The 16051-nt window shown below is 33.4% G+C and overlaps 2 protein-coding genes, 1 long non-coding RNA gene and 1 pseudogene across 3 annotated transcripts; 2 read left to right on the forward strand and 2 right to left on the reverse strand.

Moving 5' to 3' along the window:
* Positions 1–1427: 1427 nt before the first annotated feature.
* Positions 1428–2342, forward strand: LOC148270531 (casein kinase 1-like protein 4 pseudogene; annotated as a pseudogene).
* A 49-nt stretch (positions 2343–2391) lies between these two features.
* TIM10 (Tim10/DDP family zinc finger protein) lies at positions 2392–8669 on the reverse strand. Its single transcript, XM_088209972.1, has 6 exons — positions 8472–8669; positions 6784–6871; positions 5062–5114; positions 4483–4521; positions 4303–4372; positions 2392–2807 (listed from the first exon to the last, which is right to left on the reverse strand). Exons 2-6 carry the CDS (start codon positions 6826–6828, stop codon positions 2757–2759), a joined length of 258 nt encoding a protein of 85 aa, XP_088066098.1. The 5' UTR covers positions 6829–6871; positions 8472–8669; the 3' UTR covers positions 2392–2756.
* A 1387-nt stretch (positions 8670–10056) lies between these two features.
* On the forward strand, positions 10057–14069 carry LOC110817995 (very-long-chain aldehyde decarbonylase GL1-9-like). Its single transcript, XM_022046715.2, has 3 exons — positions 10057–10259; positions 10674–11023; positions 13144–14069. The coding sequence occupies exons 2-3, from the start codon at positions 10793–10795 to the stop codon at positions 13684–13686; spliced, it is 774 nt and encodes a 257-aa protein (XP_021902407.1). The 5' UTR covers positions 10057–10259; positions 10674–10792; the 3' UTR covers positions 13687–14069.
* LOC148270532 (uncharacterized) lies at positions 13070–16030 on the reverse strand. The gene is made up of 2 exons (XR_015814128.1): positions 15365–16030; positions 13070–14835 (listed from the first exon to the last, which is right to left on the reverse strand). It is a non-coding gene; the product is annotated as an uncharacterized LOC148270532 (long non-coding RNA).
* Between the last annotated feature and the right edge of the window lie 21 nt (positions 16031–16051).

A 16051-nucleotide genomic window follows, 5' to 3' on the forward strand; every position in this document is an offset into this window, starting at 1 on the left:
CCAACTCAAATTAAATTCTAACCCGAATGTTTTTCTTTGGGCCGGGTCAGTTATAAAGGCTCGGTTAAGACCCAACCCATCGCCCCAGTCTCAAACTTGTTCTCATTAAAACGACGGCGTTTTGAGCGGCTTAATAGAGGTTTCCAATCTCGAGGACGAGCTGTCTCCCGTTCCTTCTTCACCTGCAATGCGAAAAGCGGTTAGGGTTATGTTAGCATAAAAAGAGAAAACTTACGAGGATCGTGTGGCTTGCGATTAGGGCTTCAAGGAGAGTCGAATGAGCATGAGGAGAGACGATGGTTCCGTTCTCAAGAACGGCAAAGAACGCCTGCGTGGGAGAGTTCCGAGTGCCATTCGGGTCTGCTTCGTCCCGAAATAGAAAGAGAGGGACGATAGAGAAGAAATCGAAGATGAGTTGTGGCATCCCGTGCAGTTCCAGATATGTTCTTGTTTTCTCTGTATGGAATATGGCGGTTAATTGTGGCATCCATGTATCTTTTGGCGAGCCCGAAATCAATAATGTACACCTGATTTCCTTTCCATCCAAGATCCAAACCCAACGTTAGCACTGTCTTCAGTGAGAATTTCCTCCCACAGTACACTAACAAATCCTCAAGATTTGGTCCAAGAAGATCAAGGACAAGGACATTGTCCTCCCCATCCATGCCAGACCATTTTATTCCACTTCCTCCTCGAAGAATATTGTACAGCTTAGCTTCGCACGGAAGTTGCGGATTCTTGGTTTTATTGTTTTCAATCTTAACAGCAATCTTGAACGTGCCGATGTGCGTAGCAAGAAAGATTTTGCCCGAGGATCCATTGACGATCTTGCGGCCGAGCTTGTGTTTACCACCGACGATGCGTTCCAAGTCGGCGATTAATTAACCGGAACCAATCACCATTGCATTGTTGGAAAATTGAGTCTTTGAAAAATAAAATTAATCTGATATATACACATTACATGGATTTTGATACCGTATAATCAAAAAATAGTAAGTTGTTATCGATAGTTTTAAAATCATCTATAATACATTCAAAGGGTTATAACATAATATTATACATTGATTGTGATAAAAGATAATCTAGTTAAATAAAGGAGATATATACAATGTTATTTAAAGAATATAAATTTGTGTAAGGAATAAAAAGATTTAGGCTTCGTTTGGTAAGTGAAAATAACTTTTAATCTTTATTTTTAAATTTATCTATATTCATATATGCTGTAATTAATATAAATATGTAAAAGTTATATTTTTAAGGAATAATTAAGATACAAAATAAAATAATTTCTTAAAAAAAAATTATATTTTAAACATAAAAATGTTGATCTTTAGAATATTATAACTTAAAGTAATGCTAAGTTTGCTTTGATTCTTACTACCACTTCCATTTTCTCCCGTTCGAGAAGTGGGAAGTGTATCACGAGAATGAGAGGGCGTGTGGTAAGAGTATCGAGGCCAAAGGAGCTTTGGGACGATGGTTCAGAGAAGTATTATATGCAGCACATCTGTGCGTTCAAGATTGAAAACAATAAAACGAAACTATTCTCAATATTCTATATGAAATTAAGTTGTACAATACTCCTCAAAAAGGAAGTGGAATTCCCGAAATAAAATGGTTATGGCATGGCAGTGGAGGATATGTCCTTGTCCTCGATGTTTTTGGGCCAAGTCTCGAGGATTTATTTATGCACTGTGGAAGGCAATTCTCACTGAAGACAGTGCTAATGTTAAGTTCCGATCTTGGATGGAAAACAAATCAAGTATGCATAATTGATTTTGGATTTCCCAAAAGATACCGCGATGCCACAACTAACCGTAATCCCATACAGCGAAAACAAGCACTTAACTGGGATTGAACAAAATCGTCGAGATGATCTGAAATCACTTGAATCTGTACTTCCTTGTTTTCCGAGGAAGACTCCCGTGTAAAGGTCTTAAAACTGTCACAAAAAAAAACAGAAATACGCAAGATTCGTGAGAAAAAACCATCAACTCCCATGAAGGTTTTGTGCATATCACATCCTGTAGAGCTTGCATCTTACTTCCATTATCGTCATTCGCTGACATTTGATAAGCTGACATTTAATGAGTGACCTAATTACGGATTCTTGAAGCACTTGTTTCACGGTTGGACTGTTTAAAAATGAGTTTACTCATGAAGGACATGAATCCGATTATATTTTTGATGGATTATAATCTAAGTACCAACATTCATAAAAAAATAAAACTTAGACTCAATTATCACCAGTTCCTGGAGGCAGCAGTAACCATACAATGCTTATGGATACTGACAATCATCATCGAGGAATGAGGTCTCCAGTATATTCCTCATGCACTTGAGATTCAACAAACACACCATCAATTTATCCCTCTTGTTTGAGCAGAAAGATTAACTTAACACCATAAAACAACTATTGAAAATGCATACTGTATCATACAAATCAGAAGTGCTAAAACTACTAAAAATTTTCCCTTAAATTCTTACTAATACTAATGGAGGATAGCACTCATGACCCTTTCATACACCCTCCTCCATTCCTTAGTAATATTCGTCTTAAACTCCCAAATTCTTTATTAAATTTCTTAATAATCCTCTGTTTCAAAAGTTCATTTAAAATTCAATCTAAAAAGTAGAACGGATAGACCTCTAAACAAAATGCATAAGTAAATCAATCTCAATCTCTGCTTTCCCTTGGCAGCATGTCTAAATAACACACGTTCAGCACAAGGAAGTTCTATCAAGAACCCTAGGTTTTACATTGGCGGTCGACCTGCGCTCAGAAGCTGGCCAATCATACCATTCACCTGGAAATGCAAAAAGGGAAGTCTAATCTTAAAACTATAGAAATTTCAAGTTAATGACAAATACACCCAACGGAATTCAATAAGCTAATTGTAGATGCAGACAACTTTAGCTTCATGATATATTATTAACCCAACATGCACATAAATTACAAGCTTAAACTTAGTGGTAGCTTGAAGGGAAGATAGAGATGATGCCAAGGCAGCAAAGAAACTAGTTGATGGTCTGTGAGACGTGATACGTGAATGATATGACTCGGATCTAACAATGCATAAGATATACATACAGAAGCGGAAGGTGGATTGAACAAAACTATACCTATAACATGAGAAAAAAACATAATGCTTTAGCTAAATGTATCTAGAGGTATCTAAGTTTTTTATTTTTGAGTAAATAGGTGCCCATCTGTTTCTGATTATACTTAATTGGGCTCCTACATTTTTCTTTTAAGTAACCATCTTTTCGATTCATGCACAGCATTTATGATTGTATTCGATAGGGTGTCTCCGTTAGCTATCTAGTTAACAATATCAAAATCTAGTGCCATGTAACATGCTATATCATTTACCAGCTATACCAATATACTAAAAAAAATTTTTAAAACCACCTCATAATAGAAATGAAAATTGCTAGAAAACAAGAAAAATTACCAATGCTGCACTCATTCCTTATCATCATTCTGCATTTTCTTTTGACCATGAAACGCAGAGTGATGAACAAGATGAAGACAACAGGTGAAGTTTCTCCTGATTTTTTTTTAGTCTGACAGTATTTTTCTTGTCTTCTATTTCTTGTTTTTTGTATTTTTTTCAAGATACTGACATGAATATTGTAAATGATGAAACATGCCAAGTATCATGTGGCATGTAACGGAACTCTAGATTTAATATTGTTAAATTGATAGTTAACAGAGCACCAAATTAAATAAAATTATAAACTTTCCAGAATTAATTAAGCACAATAAAAATGCCAGAGCCTGATTTAACAAAATGGACAGAAGTTAAGAACTTTAGCTGTATTTAACTAATGCTTTCAAAATGGATTAATATGAAAATAAGTTTATGGCTTATATATAAGTTTCCAGGCTTATGTACATATAAAGTAGCTGTCTAACGTATGCACAATGCTCACCCAAAAGTACTACATTCTATGTATCGACAATCTTTGTCACTCCAAAGTTCCAAAAGCATAAAGTTTAGGAGAGAAATTGTAGCTCTATAGGCCTGCCAACCAAAGTGCTAGGCATTTCATTACACAACAAATATATACCTCTGTCTAGCCTAGGGCACTGGTTAGACAGTCTAAGATATCACATCAACAACAAATAATTTAAGTTGCTGCAGAAACTTCTATGGCAAGACAGAATAGAGAGGAAGAAAAAACAGCCATAATGGAAAATAATGAAGAAACAACAAAAGAAAGTTTTACATAAATAACAGTAAAGCAAAAGACAACCTAAACTCAGAAGACAGTTAATTTATGGATTGTAGAGCCTACCTGCCAGTATTTTGAAACACATCGATCAATGCAACTATTTTCACCCATATTTAATTCAGCTTCTTTGTACCTATTCAAGAACAACAAGTTTCTTATTGGCTGCAGTCAGATCTCTCAGTTTCGACAAATGCTTTCTCAAGTTACCGAAAAAAAAAAGAAGACGCAAAATGATTACCATACCTCTTGTCAACACACTTATTGAAGCATGTTTGGGCAAGCCTGAGTCAAAAGAACAAGGCTAAAGTCAGAAAACAAAAGTATTACAAATCAAAATTGATGCATCCCAAAATTGATAAGCCTCAAAGCACCGACAAATTTTTAAGAAAACAACTGATTTGGGCAGTAGACCCAGTCATCTTTTGGGTATTTGACGCTCAGGTCTATTACCACTGCAATAAAAGAGCAAGAGAAAACCAACCGATCTGGAGATCTGTCAATTTTAATTTCACATGTCCTGTTTTGGTTTTCTATTTAGTTATTTTCCTTGTTTTTCAATTCGTAATTCACGTCATTATTCTATTTATATGTTTTCTGTTTAGGTGGGGACTTAATTTCTAGGTGAAGTTCTCCCTTTTATTCTCCATAATTAATATTTTATGCTGGAAATAAAATAAAAGAGAGTTCTTACACAAAAAACTCAGTTTCTTCCTAAACTCCTAAGCTGGAGAGTTCTCTTAAACAAGTTTTTATAGAATACAAATTTCAACAAGATGATTTTGTTGGCCAAATATGCCACTTAATTATAGAGCAGCGACATACCTGTTAAACAATTCAACCCTATACTCCATCTCTGTTTCTGCCATACCAAAAGCCTGCACAATAATTTGAAACAAAAGACAAAAATAATCCACAATGAGGAGGAAAAATCAGAAGGCAAGCTTTAATAGACAATTCATAACCAAACAAAAACCAAAAGATAGGGTGATATATGAATAATGACTACTTTAGCTACTTACGGATTTGGAAAAAACCTAGATATTATACTTAAAGAGTTCTTAGACATCACATTTAAGAAAGAAAATAAGCATCACAACTAAAAATTGAATGCATCCAGCTACCAAGATATTTAGAGAATTCTCATGATAATTTATTCACTCAGCCTTGACTCAGAAGAGAGATTGCATTTTTTTGACAGAAAAAGTTATTTTGCTAACAATGCACCATCACTCATGCAAAATGGCAAAAATTTACAAATTTAGCAATATGCCAATTATGTGTGCTAAATCCGCATGAAAAGTAAGATGATGACCCTTAAAAAACATGGAGTCTTGAACCATGGATCTCTAACTCTACCAAAAGGGTGACAACTCTCTCAAAAGCACTCCGGTCCCTCTCTTTCCTGATGATATCCAAGGTAGCTAGAGGATAAGAGAAATCAGCTTTCTTCTCTTTTTAACACAAAAATCTCTGACAAATCCAAATCTTATGAAAAAAACAGACCCACCGATGACCTAGTTCAACCAAAGAAACTAAAAAGCAGTACAGCAGAGGCAAGAGGAGAAGAGACACCGTGAAGTAGATGACTTGGTACCTCACAGAGGAGGAGATGATGTCTAGCACAGCTCACCCAGACCCCTAAATGTGTATGGAGAGGAAATGAAGGATAATAACATTTTTTTGAAATAAAAAGTGTGAAATTTATATTCTTCTTCCTCCCAATTATCAAATTTCTCACAACCCCTATAACCCATAACAAGCAAAAAGGCATAGGTAATCTCTTGCAAAGCCTCCCTATTTCTAGCCAAGATAAAACAAGAGAAGAAAGGGAAATAATACTACTAATACAAATAGGAAAACTAAATACTGATAAGAATAAAATCCTAAAGTTACTAAAACCATAATTATATACACCTACACAATATAGTAATTTTATATCAGAATTATGATTTCTAAGCTATTTAGGGAATCTAGAACTAATTCATTCTGCACCGTTCCAGACCATGAATTTTTTGTTTGATGGTCAGCCTCTTAGCGTGAAGACAATTTAAGAAACCTATCAATATTTTGGTTTCTAGTCTAAACTTGTAAAGCTTCTTTGTACTAGGGTGGAACACCCTTCATGCCTTGTCAATAATACTTTTTTTCCTCTAAAAAATAAATAAATACTTTTACATTAACTAGAAACAGAACCCCTACTATACTTAGAAAGTCTAATTAATCCATTCTGCATTAAAAGCACACTAGTTGATATACTAGAACATCAAAACAACAGCTTCAAAATAAGAAAACAAACTAAAAAAGTGGAGATTCTTTCTAGTTTCATCCCACTGTCTTTAGAGCATAAAAAACAGGCTAAAAACAATAGCAGATAATATCCACCACAAATTAACAGAACCCACATATTTTTGAGGTAATAAGGAAAAAAGAACCAGTAGTTCCTTAGTTTTAATGCACAAAAAGCCCAAAACAAATCTTAAGAGTTTTGCTTCTTTGTAGCTACATATGCAAAAAGCTCATAATGGGAAAAAAATGAGAACTTACTTGTTCTTTATCAATTCCCGTAGGTTGAGAGTTGTTGGCAGCCATTCTAAATCAGTAATAATAGATAATCAAAGAAAATCTATCAGACCTGCAAAAACATAACATTTTTTAAAAAGAAAAGAAAGCAAAGTTCAATATTTCTTACAAAAGCATCTTTACTTTACAAGATGCACATTAGATTAGAACTGGCAAGATGGACAAATCAGAAGAGGAAATGACCCAAAAAAATGCAAACATTAACTTCTATGGCCCATGTAAAAGATATATAGAGGAGGGGTTTTAAGGAAAGGAATTACTGTCTATAGAAAAGAAGCAAAATTCTAATTAAGCATGAGTATAGAGTTCACATTGTAATATGTTAGCACACGTATATTATAGAAAGCTCAAGTTTACAATAAATTCCAAATCAGTCATGTAAATGATCATCAACTATGCAAGAGGAAGCCAATTGAATCCAAAACCAACATGTTCTCAATCTAAAGAGGTAGTAAATGTGGAAGGATTCATCCTATTCCATAAGTTGCATGTTGAGGAAAATTTATGTGAGTTACATGGGTAAGACACATACAAGAATCTCCTTGGTTTTCGTTTCAACTCTTGACTCAAAGAGGATGGTAAATTAGGTAGAATCACTAATTGGCTGCTCAATCGACCCTAAAACCATCATATAGAAGTCAACTCCAAAAAAGTTCAAGCAAACATTGTAAGAAAGACCCACAACCACATATCAAAGTCCCAACTAACTGATTCGGTTAATTTCTACATGAGGCTTGAATAATCAATCAAAATAGCCAAAATATTTTATCAGCCCTCTCATGGACCAAGCAAAGCCAATAAAACAATCCATACTTGATGGCCTCAAATCTCCATTCTATACTAGTATCAGACCAATCTACATGTAACCACAAGGACTGACATAATTTCCGACTAATTGTAATACAAATTTAAACCAGACTTAACATGCTCCAAAACTCAGCTCATTGCACTATCAACCACTCAATCAAAGATGGCATTTCAACAGAGGTTTAGGCAATTTATTCATGAGCCAAATACTACACTATTCACTCCAAAACTCAGCTCATTGCACTATCAACCACTCAATCAAAGATGGCATTTCAACAGAGGTTTAGGCAATTTATTCATGAGCCAAATACTACACTATTCATAGACAACACAAGCAATTAACAGAATTAACCAAGTAAAACTAAAAAAAAAAAAAACAAGGAAACATGTGCAAGGGAATCAAACTCAACAATAGATTTAAGCAATTCCTAGATCAACCCCAATCAATAATAGGAAAAGAAATGCAAAATCCAGCCACAAAACACGCAATGAAAGCAACTTTGGAACCTCACTAGGCATAATTTTAGCATTTTTTAGAGAAAGACAGGAAAGAGGATAAGAGAAAAATGACCGTCGCATGCATACTCCTCCCATAATCAGTGAAAACAGTGAGTAAAATACCAATATATAAGCTGCAGAAGATTTATTTTTTTCTGGAAAAAAAAAAGACGAATGAAACACAGGAAGCCTAACGAAAACCGCACCAAAAATATCACCACAGTTTAAAAAAAAAATACACAGATCAACAAGAGTGAAGCCTCAGCAATCTAAAAATCAACTCTCAACGAAGGCAAACAACAACTTAAATATCAAAACATGTAGATTCAAAAGGTTGAGATGGTTACCTGCCCGCAGAAACTCGGAAATCTTTGTTACAAGGAAGTCTTTCGGCGGTTATTTGAGGAGATGTCAAACTGAGCTATCAGACAGCAATGATGTCTGCGAAGAGGAGAAAAAAGAGAAGGCGGGATACCAAACACAGAAGAGGTTTCGGGCGTGCAGGCAGGAAGCAGAAAAGTAAACGCAGACTCCCAGTTAAACAGAGAGAGGGTTTCTGTTAGGGCTTAAGAGAAAGTAGGTTGGGCTTAGATTTTATAACGGCCTTGGGCTTCTCTAATTTCTTTTTTAGTTTTTTTTTTTAATTTCTTTTTTTCTCTTTTCTTATTTTAAATTTTATTTTCATTTAATTTAATTTCTTTCTTTATTATTTCATTATTTACATTTTTTATATTCCCAAGTTCGAGGGAATAGCATAGTATAGCTATGAGTTTATATATATAAATTATTGTGCATAAAATATTACTATATTAATTAAGTCTAATTAAAAGTGATTTAATATATTTAAGTGTATATTAAATTTTAATGCACCAACTTAAAGTATTTGTTATTTTTATGTATGATGACTAAATTTGTAATTTATAATTTTGTGACCGGTCAAATTATTAATAAATAAAATTGATAAACAGATTTGTTTATAAATATGCGATTGTGGTCTCTAAATTATATGTATGGTTTTTAATTATGACATTTCGTCGTCAGAAATAGAGATAACGAGATAACTTCAAATGACTATGTGATAATTTGAAATATCTACCGTAAAAAATGTAATTTTATTTCATTATTAATTTATGCACACTTCCGTTTTAGATTTAAATTTATTTGAGTTGATACGAGCACGATAACTGTTTTATATTTATGAATTATTTACATCGGTAACTCCCAATTTAATAATTATTTTATTTTAAGGTTATAGAATATGTTTTTTTTTAATAATGATCACGAGCCAAACATAATTTTTAATTATATTTAACATTTTTATAATATTTTATTTAGTATGAGATCAATAAAATAAATATTAAAATACATTATATATCCAACTATTACTTTTAATTGCTCTTAAAACACTTAAGCATTAAAAATTATAATTTTTTTTGTTACGCATATTTCTAATAATTATAGTTGCGTGTATTTATGAGTTTAATTATTACGCTTGATAGATATAATACATGATTTTTTAAAATTTTATCCCGTTAAAATTAATTAACCGAACTTAATATTAATTTTTAACAATTTTATTACCTTTCCAAAAATTATATTCGATATTTTTAGTAGGTAATTAGTAATTAGTGTTGATTTAAATCGTTAATAATTTTATTAATCAATATTAATATTTGGTAAATTGAATTATGAAACTGAGATTTGATTTAATTCTGCAACTTTCGCACGTGTAAATTCTGAGAAACATATTTTTTTCCGTACAGCGCAAAACAGCAGATAATTTAATTAATAAATAAATTAATTAATTAAAACTGAAAAATAATTAAAAAAAAAGAAAAAAAAAATAGTAAGACCAATCATTTTCGTGTCTGCCGAACGAAACAAAAAAAAGGGGAGGGAAAAATAATAGAGAATACGTTCGAAGACTTCGAAGCAGAGAATATATATATATATATATATATATGTAAATACAATCGCCAAAAACAACTGTCACCAACGTTTTCTGCTCCTCGATTTCGTTGATCCAGAAGGAAAAAGAAATAATAATGGAACAAGCGTTCTAGATCTGAATAGACATTCACATTCTCTTCGCAGGAGATTCAACACGACAACGCCCGCGATTAATCTCGATTCTCGTAAGTCATTTCTATTTTTGACTAGCGTCCTAGCTCTGTTTATTGTAATGGTTAAGGTTGTTTCCGCGTTTGTTTTGTTTGATTCCCGAGAAAATGAAGGAAAGGACGGGAAAATAGAGGTTTCCGTTTTTGTGGTATAGGAATCACTGTTTGAATAATCGTATTTGGTTTTGGCGTCGCTCGGCTCAAGTTTGTTTTCTTACTTTTTTCGGAAATCGAAGCAACATAAGAATATACAGGGATTTTAATTTTGAATTTTAAAAATCGAAAATGTTCGTTAGCAGAGAGCAAAAAAGTTACTGAATATTTGAAACGGGCTATGATTTTGTTTTCTTTTTTAGTTTTTTTAGGTACTTCGCGAATTGTTTTTGGTTCCTAATGAGATGGTACATATTTTTCTGTTCGATATTTCAGGTATTGAGGAGAATGTGGATAGAGTTATAGATCTTAAAGCTGTGAATGCAGCTTCAAATTTATAAGAACTGACTTAATCAGGTTTTGCGCTTGTACATTTTCCCTTTTTTGGATCAACAATGGTGTTTTGGGAAGATTACATGAGCGATGAAGCAATGGGCACGTTCGCTCCAATTGTAGTTTATTGGTTGTACGCTGGAATTTATCAGCTTTTGCCGCCTTTGGACAATTACCGGCTGCATACTAGAAAGGAGGAGGAAGAGAAGAATCTGGTGCCTCTCTCGTCTGTGGTTAAAGGAGTTTTGCTTCAACAACTTGTTCAAGCTACTGTTGCTCAATTGCTCTTCTTGGTTAGTTGTTAGTATATGACATATTTATTTTGTTTCATTTATTGTAAATACAATATGTATGAGTTTTCATTTTCAAGATGGAAATACTAGTAGTCTTTTCTTCCATGATAGAGAATGTAATTTGCTTAAGGATTGCAAATGCAAATTACGAGTTCAGAGAGGAAGAAATACTATCCCTGATGAAGAGAAAAAGGGGTACTCTATTGAACTTAATTTTCACGGTGCATTTGTAGAGTTACTTGTTCAGAACTACTGAACAATCCTTTGTTGGAATTAGTGATCTATTATGGAGTTATAAATTCTTGAACTAAATTGCTGGAAATTAAGAAAAATAAGGAAGATTGTGACTGGCTTTGCTTGAGTTTTAACTATAACTTGGGTTCATGCATGGGAGAAATTCTCCATGGATAGAAAAAAAAATCTCCTTGGAGTTAGTTATTTCCCAAGTTTCCTAGTGGCAGAAATCCTTGTTCTGGAAGTTGAAGCGTATTTCATCAAGAATGACATGATATTCTTATAGTATTTTCATGGGTAGCTTACTTAGATATGAAGGCATTTTTGACCGAAATGCTCATATGTTTTTAAGACCATAGAAAAGGTGAAGTAAACTCAATCATAAAAGAAAAATGCCCCTGCTTATTTACATTTTCAAATCATAATCCCACTTGATTTAGGAGTTAAATTCTGGTTGTGTGGTTTTTATTCATGCTCCATGTGGTTGGTGGATGGGGGTGGCCTACCATGCTTTAACTCCACTTTTAATCTAATCTTCCATATGAAGCTTTTAATGGTAAACAGCCTACAATCAGTTTGGTAGAACTCTACACAATTGAGCAGCCTTTTTGTATCGGGAGAACAACAGTTTCTGACCTTTCATTGGATTGATGAAAATTAAAAGAGGATGATATATGTTATTAGGCTCTGGAGTCTTCTCATACAGTTGCGGATTAGGTGAAAATGTAAACTTATCCATTTTTTTGGATTTTTCAGATTGATGTGGTTGCTTGCGCCAACACTGAATGATCTGGACTTTCATTTTGGATAAAGAGTTCTGATAATGCATGACCATTTGTGCCTAGTACTGAGTAGAGATTGCTTTCATAATTATTTTTGCAAGACTGTTCTTCTCTTTTCTGCCATGGCATTTGATGGATTTAAATGACAAAGATCTTGGTATGGGAGACAAAAATTGTATGTGATGGGTATGATTAACTTTATTTTCTTTAAAACTAAAGAACATTAAAATTTGTGGCTTGAACAGGCTTTCTCCGGGTAATCCTTTTGATTATAAGCTATCATGATGTAATTAACTAAACTAAGGATAAATTATCAATCTACAAAATCTTCTTGCTTCTGGCAAAGAAGAATCAGATTGAAAAGATTTTGTTCATGTCAAATATGCTATTTGTTCAATGTGTGTACATTTTTGTTTTAAGCTGATTTGTTGCTTCGTTAACTAACATAATTTATCAGTTTTATAGAAAGCTCAGAAATTTTATTTTTAAACTTCTAATAGATCCTTGATGGTCTTTGAGCCTTAGGCATCTTGGTTTAAGGGCTACCTTGCTTTCTGTTAAATGCGATGAAGAGGAATTTACCCAAAAAAAATGGTGAGGAAAGTACATTTGTGCATAAACCTTTTTTCTTGACAAGTATTTCCAGTTTGAAATCCTCTCAAATTTTCCTATCCTTTTCTTTCCTATAATTATTTAAGTTACTCTCCTGTGTTATATTCAGTGTTATGCTATTATGATGATATTCTGTTATAGACATCCAAATGTGGATAAATTTTTTTAATGCAACAACGTATTTTCCAATTGAAATGGATATTCTTAAAATTTTTACTGTTTGATTGAAATAGACTTTGAAACTCCGCACTTTTTCTTAAATTGAGTTTTTAGGATTGGAGATATCATTGAAAATCCTTTTGGCTAATTGAATGATTATTGTGCATATCAAATATCTATTATTTGCTACCTTCTATTAGTTGTATCTGTCAAGTGATTGAAATGATTTTCCTTCTTATCATGATGCCAAGTATTCATATCATCATAACTACCAACAATACTTTCATTCATTTCACTGCTTTCAAGCCATTGATTCAATTATATTTGCTACAGTTGACGTCATCGGTAGATGCATCTGGGAAATCAGTTCAGCCTTCTATTCCTGTCCAAACTCTGCAAATTCTTCTTGCGATGTTTGTTATGGATACATGGCAGTATTTTGTGCATCGTTATATGCATCAGAACAAGTTCTTGTATCGTCATGTCCACTCTCAACATCACAGGCTAGTTGTTCCTTACGCAATTGGAGCCCTTTACAATCACCCACTCGAGGGTCTTCTGCTTGACACCTTTGGTGGAGCCCTCTCTTTCCTTGTTTCTGGGATGACTGCAAGAACAGCTGTAATTTTCTTCTGTTTTGCAGTGATCAAAACTGTGGACGATCATTGTGGACTCTGGTTGCCTGGCAACATCTTCCATATTCTCTTCCAGAACAACACTGCCTATCATGACATCCACCATCAACTCCAAGGCACAAAATACAACTATTCTCAGCCATTCTTCTCCATATGGGACAGACTTCTCGGAACTCACATGCCTTACAATCTGGTAAAGAGACCTGATGGAGGTTTTGAGGCAAGATTGAAGAAAGACTAGACGTGTTACGACAGCTCTCACTTGACACAGGAGCCTTATTCATTTTTTCTTTTTCCAAGTTGAGGTTGTGCCATTTTTGGTAAGTCAGAATTATAGAATTTGATTGCTCAAAGCTTCATTTGCATTCCCGGCTTCTAGGAGTTCATGATGATTGTTCCACATTCATATTTAGCTGGTCATGATGATGATTTCATCCGACCAACCGTGTGAATTATAGTTGTGTTATTCTCGGATGTCCCTTCTGTAGCATATTTGTCGAATCTCATGGTAAACTATTAATTTGCCAGGCATGTCGTGTTCTTTACACTGAACCGCTTCTGACTTGTATGTACATTTGCTGAATTGGGGTTAGTAGAAGTCTATAAAGTTATTACGTTAACGTTTGTTTGTTTGGTTACAAGAATATTTAAACTTTTTAATTCTCATATTTTAATTATTAATATGTATAATTTCATCATAATTTATATTCTTAAGATTTAATTAATAACTCTAGTCTTATCTTCAATTCCAGAATTATCTATTTATGTTTTTATATATCATTAGGAAAATATTGAAGGTATATAATTTATATGGGATGAACTTGAAATTCAAAATTTTTTATTCAGAAATTTATTTTTATATTATATTTTTATTTCATATATAAAAATTAAATAATTTTTATTTTTTAAATTCATATGTTTATGAAGAGATTTGAAAAGAGTGTGTTTGTGAATTAATAAAGAATAAGTAAAAATGTAATAAAATTAAATTTTTAAAAATTTTTATTATTATTTTTATTTTTTATTATCATACACTTCTTTATCAATTTATAATTTTTTTTAAATAAAAAAATGTATAAATTTTTAAAAAATATACCCTAAAAACTATATGATATTCTTGTAACTCTATAGATTCATAATCTATTACAGATTATAGTATCTTTATATATAATATATAAAATATATAAATTTTGGTACTTAATAAACATCAAATAATAACATCTATAAAACCAACTTGATCACTCGTGATAATCAAAAAAATTTATCGATCATCTCCACATAATATACACTCCCAACCCTAGCTCAGCCTAGCAAATTAACTCTACTTCCAAGGCGCCTTTCTCAAATACTCGATATAGAACCTAACATTCTAATTGCATGTCCACCAAACCTGCGTGTTGCACATACCAAACATGTATTATACAGCATTAGGGTGCATGCTATTTATAGTCGTCGAACTAATTAGCTTAATATAATGGAGTGCTTTACGGGTATCTCCATGCATAGCAAACTGTTTTTCTATTCTTTTAGCATCTATATAGGTCCACTTATATAATTGGTCTCGCTTTCACTACTCTTTCTACTTTTACCATAAATATAATTATGAATATAATTGTCATTATTGTCGTTACTACTATTTAAAATATAACTATACATTTAAATATTAAAGTGAAGATTATCAATTTTATATTTATTATTCATATAATTAGAATTACCATACCTATAATTTTCTAATTCACTCAAAAAAGAATGATCATTGCCGATATCAAAATTATTATTTTCAATACCAAAATATATAAAATAAATATCTCTATTGTTATCCCTAACTATAAAGGTTTCATCCCAAATAAAATTTTGAATGTCCATAGTACTGAAATAAGCTAAACCCCGACCCGAAATGGAATTATCAATGTTTTTACCTGGATCAATTGAAACAACTAAGCAATCCACTCGTTCCTCGAAGCTGATCTCACCGGCGAGCATTTCGTCGAACACCTTTCCATGCACTCTCAAGGTGCAAACAAAGCGTCACCCGCGGAACCCTGAAGTGTAATCCAGGAATGCACGCAACCCTTAAGCATGACTAAGCTGAGCTCCTTACCCAATCGACTCTGTCGGGCCGGAAACTACGCAGCTTCGAGTACCATTTACCAGGAAAACGTGGCCGAGGGCTGAGAAAAAGGCTGCCGACGATGGCGTTCCAGACGCTTGCATTCGGCAAAAGTCAAAGCGGGAAACGGAGAGGTGGCCGGCGGGAGAGATGGTTCGTGGCTCGGAGGGGAAAGTGCAGAGATTAGCAGCTTCAGTAACAGGTTGGCGCATCATTCATTTCCCCGCCATGGACGAGCATAAATACGAAATTGCTTGCCCACCGAAGCATGACACGTGTCAACGAAAACAAAGACGTTACCGGTTTTATCCGTTTTTTCGCCGTCCAGAGTGCCACGTGTCTTAGCCAGCTGGTCAATTTACTAAATTAGTACGACTGGAAACCGGTGGCAGATGGGTTAGTTGAATGCAAATTTAATTCCGTCAGTCAACGTCCAACTAATTTAAATTAGATAATTAGTAATTTTATTATGTTCTTAAAAATTAATTACAGTTTT

This window comes from Carica papaya, chromosome 1, assembly GCF_054855325.1.
Source record: "Carica papaya isolate Zhongbai chromosome 1, ASM5485532v1, whole genome shotgun sequence".
NCBI classification, from domain to species: Eukaryota; Viridiplantae; Streptophyta; class Magnoliopsida; order Brassicales; family Caricaceae; genus Carica; species Carica papaya.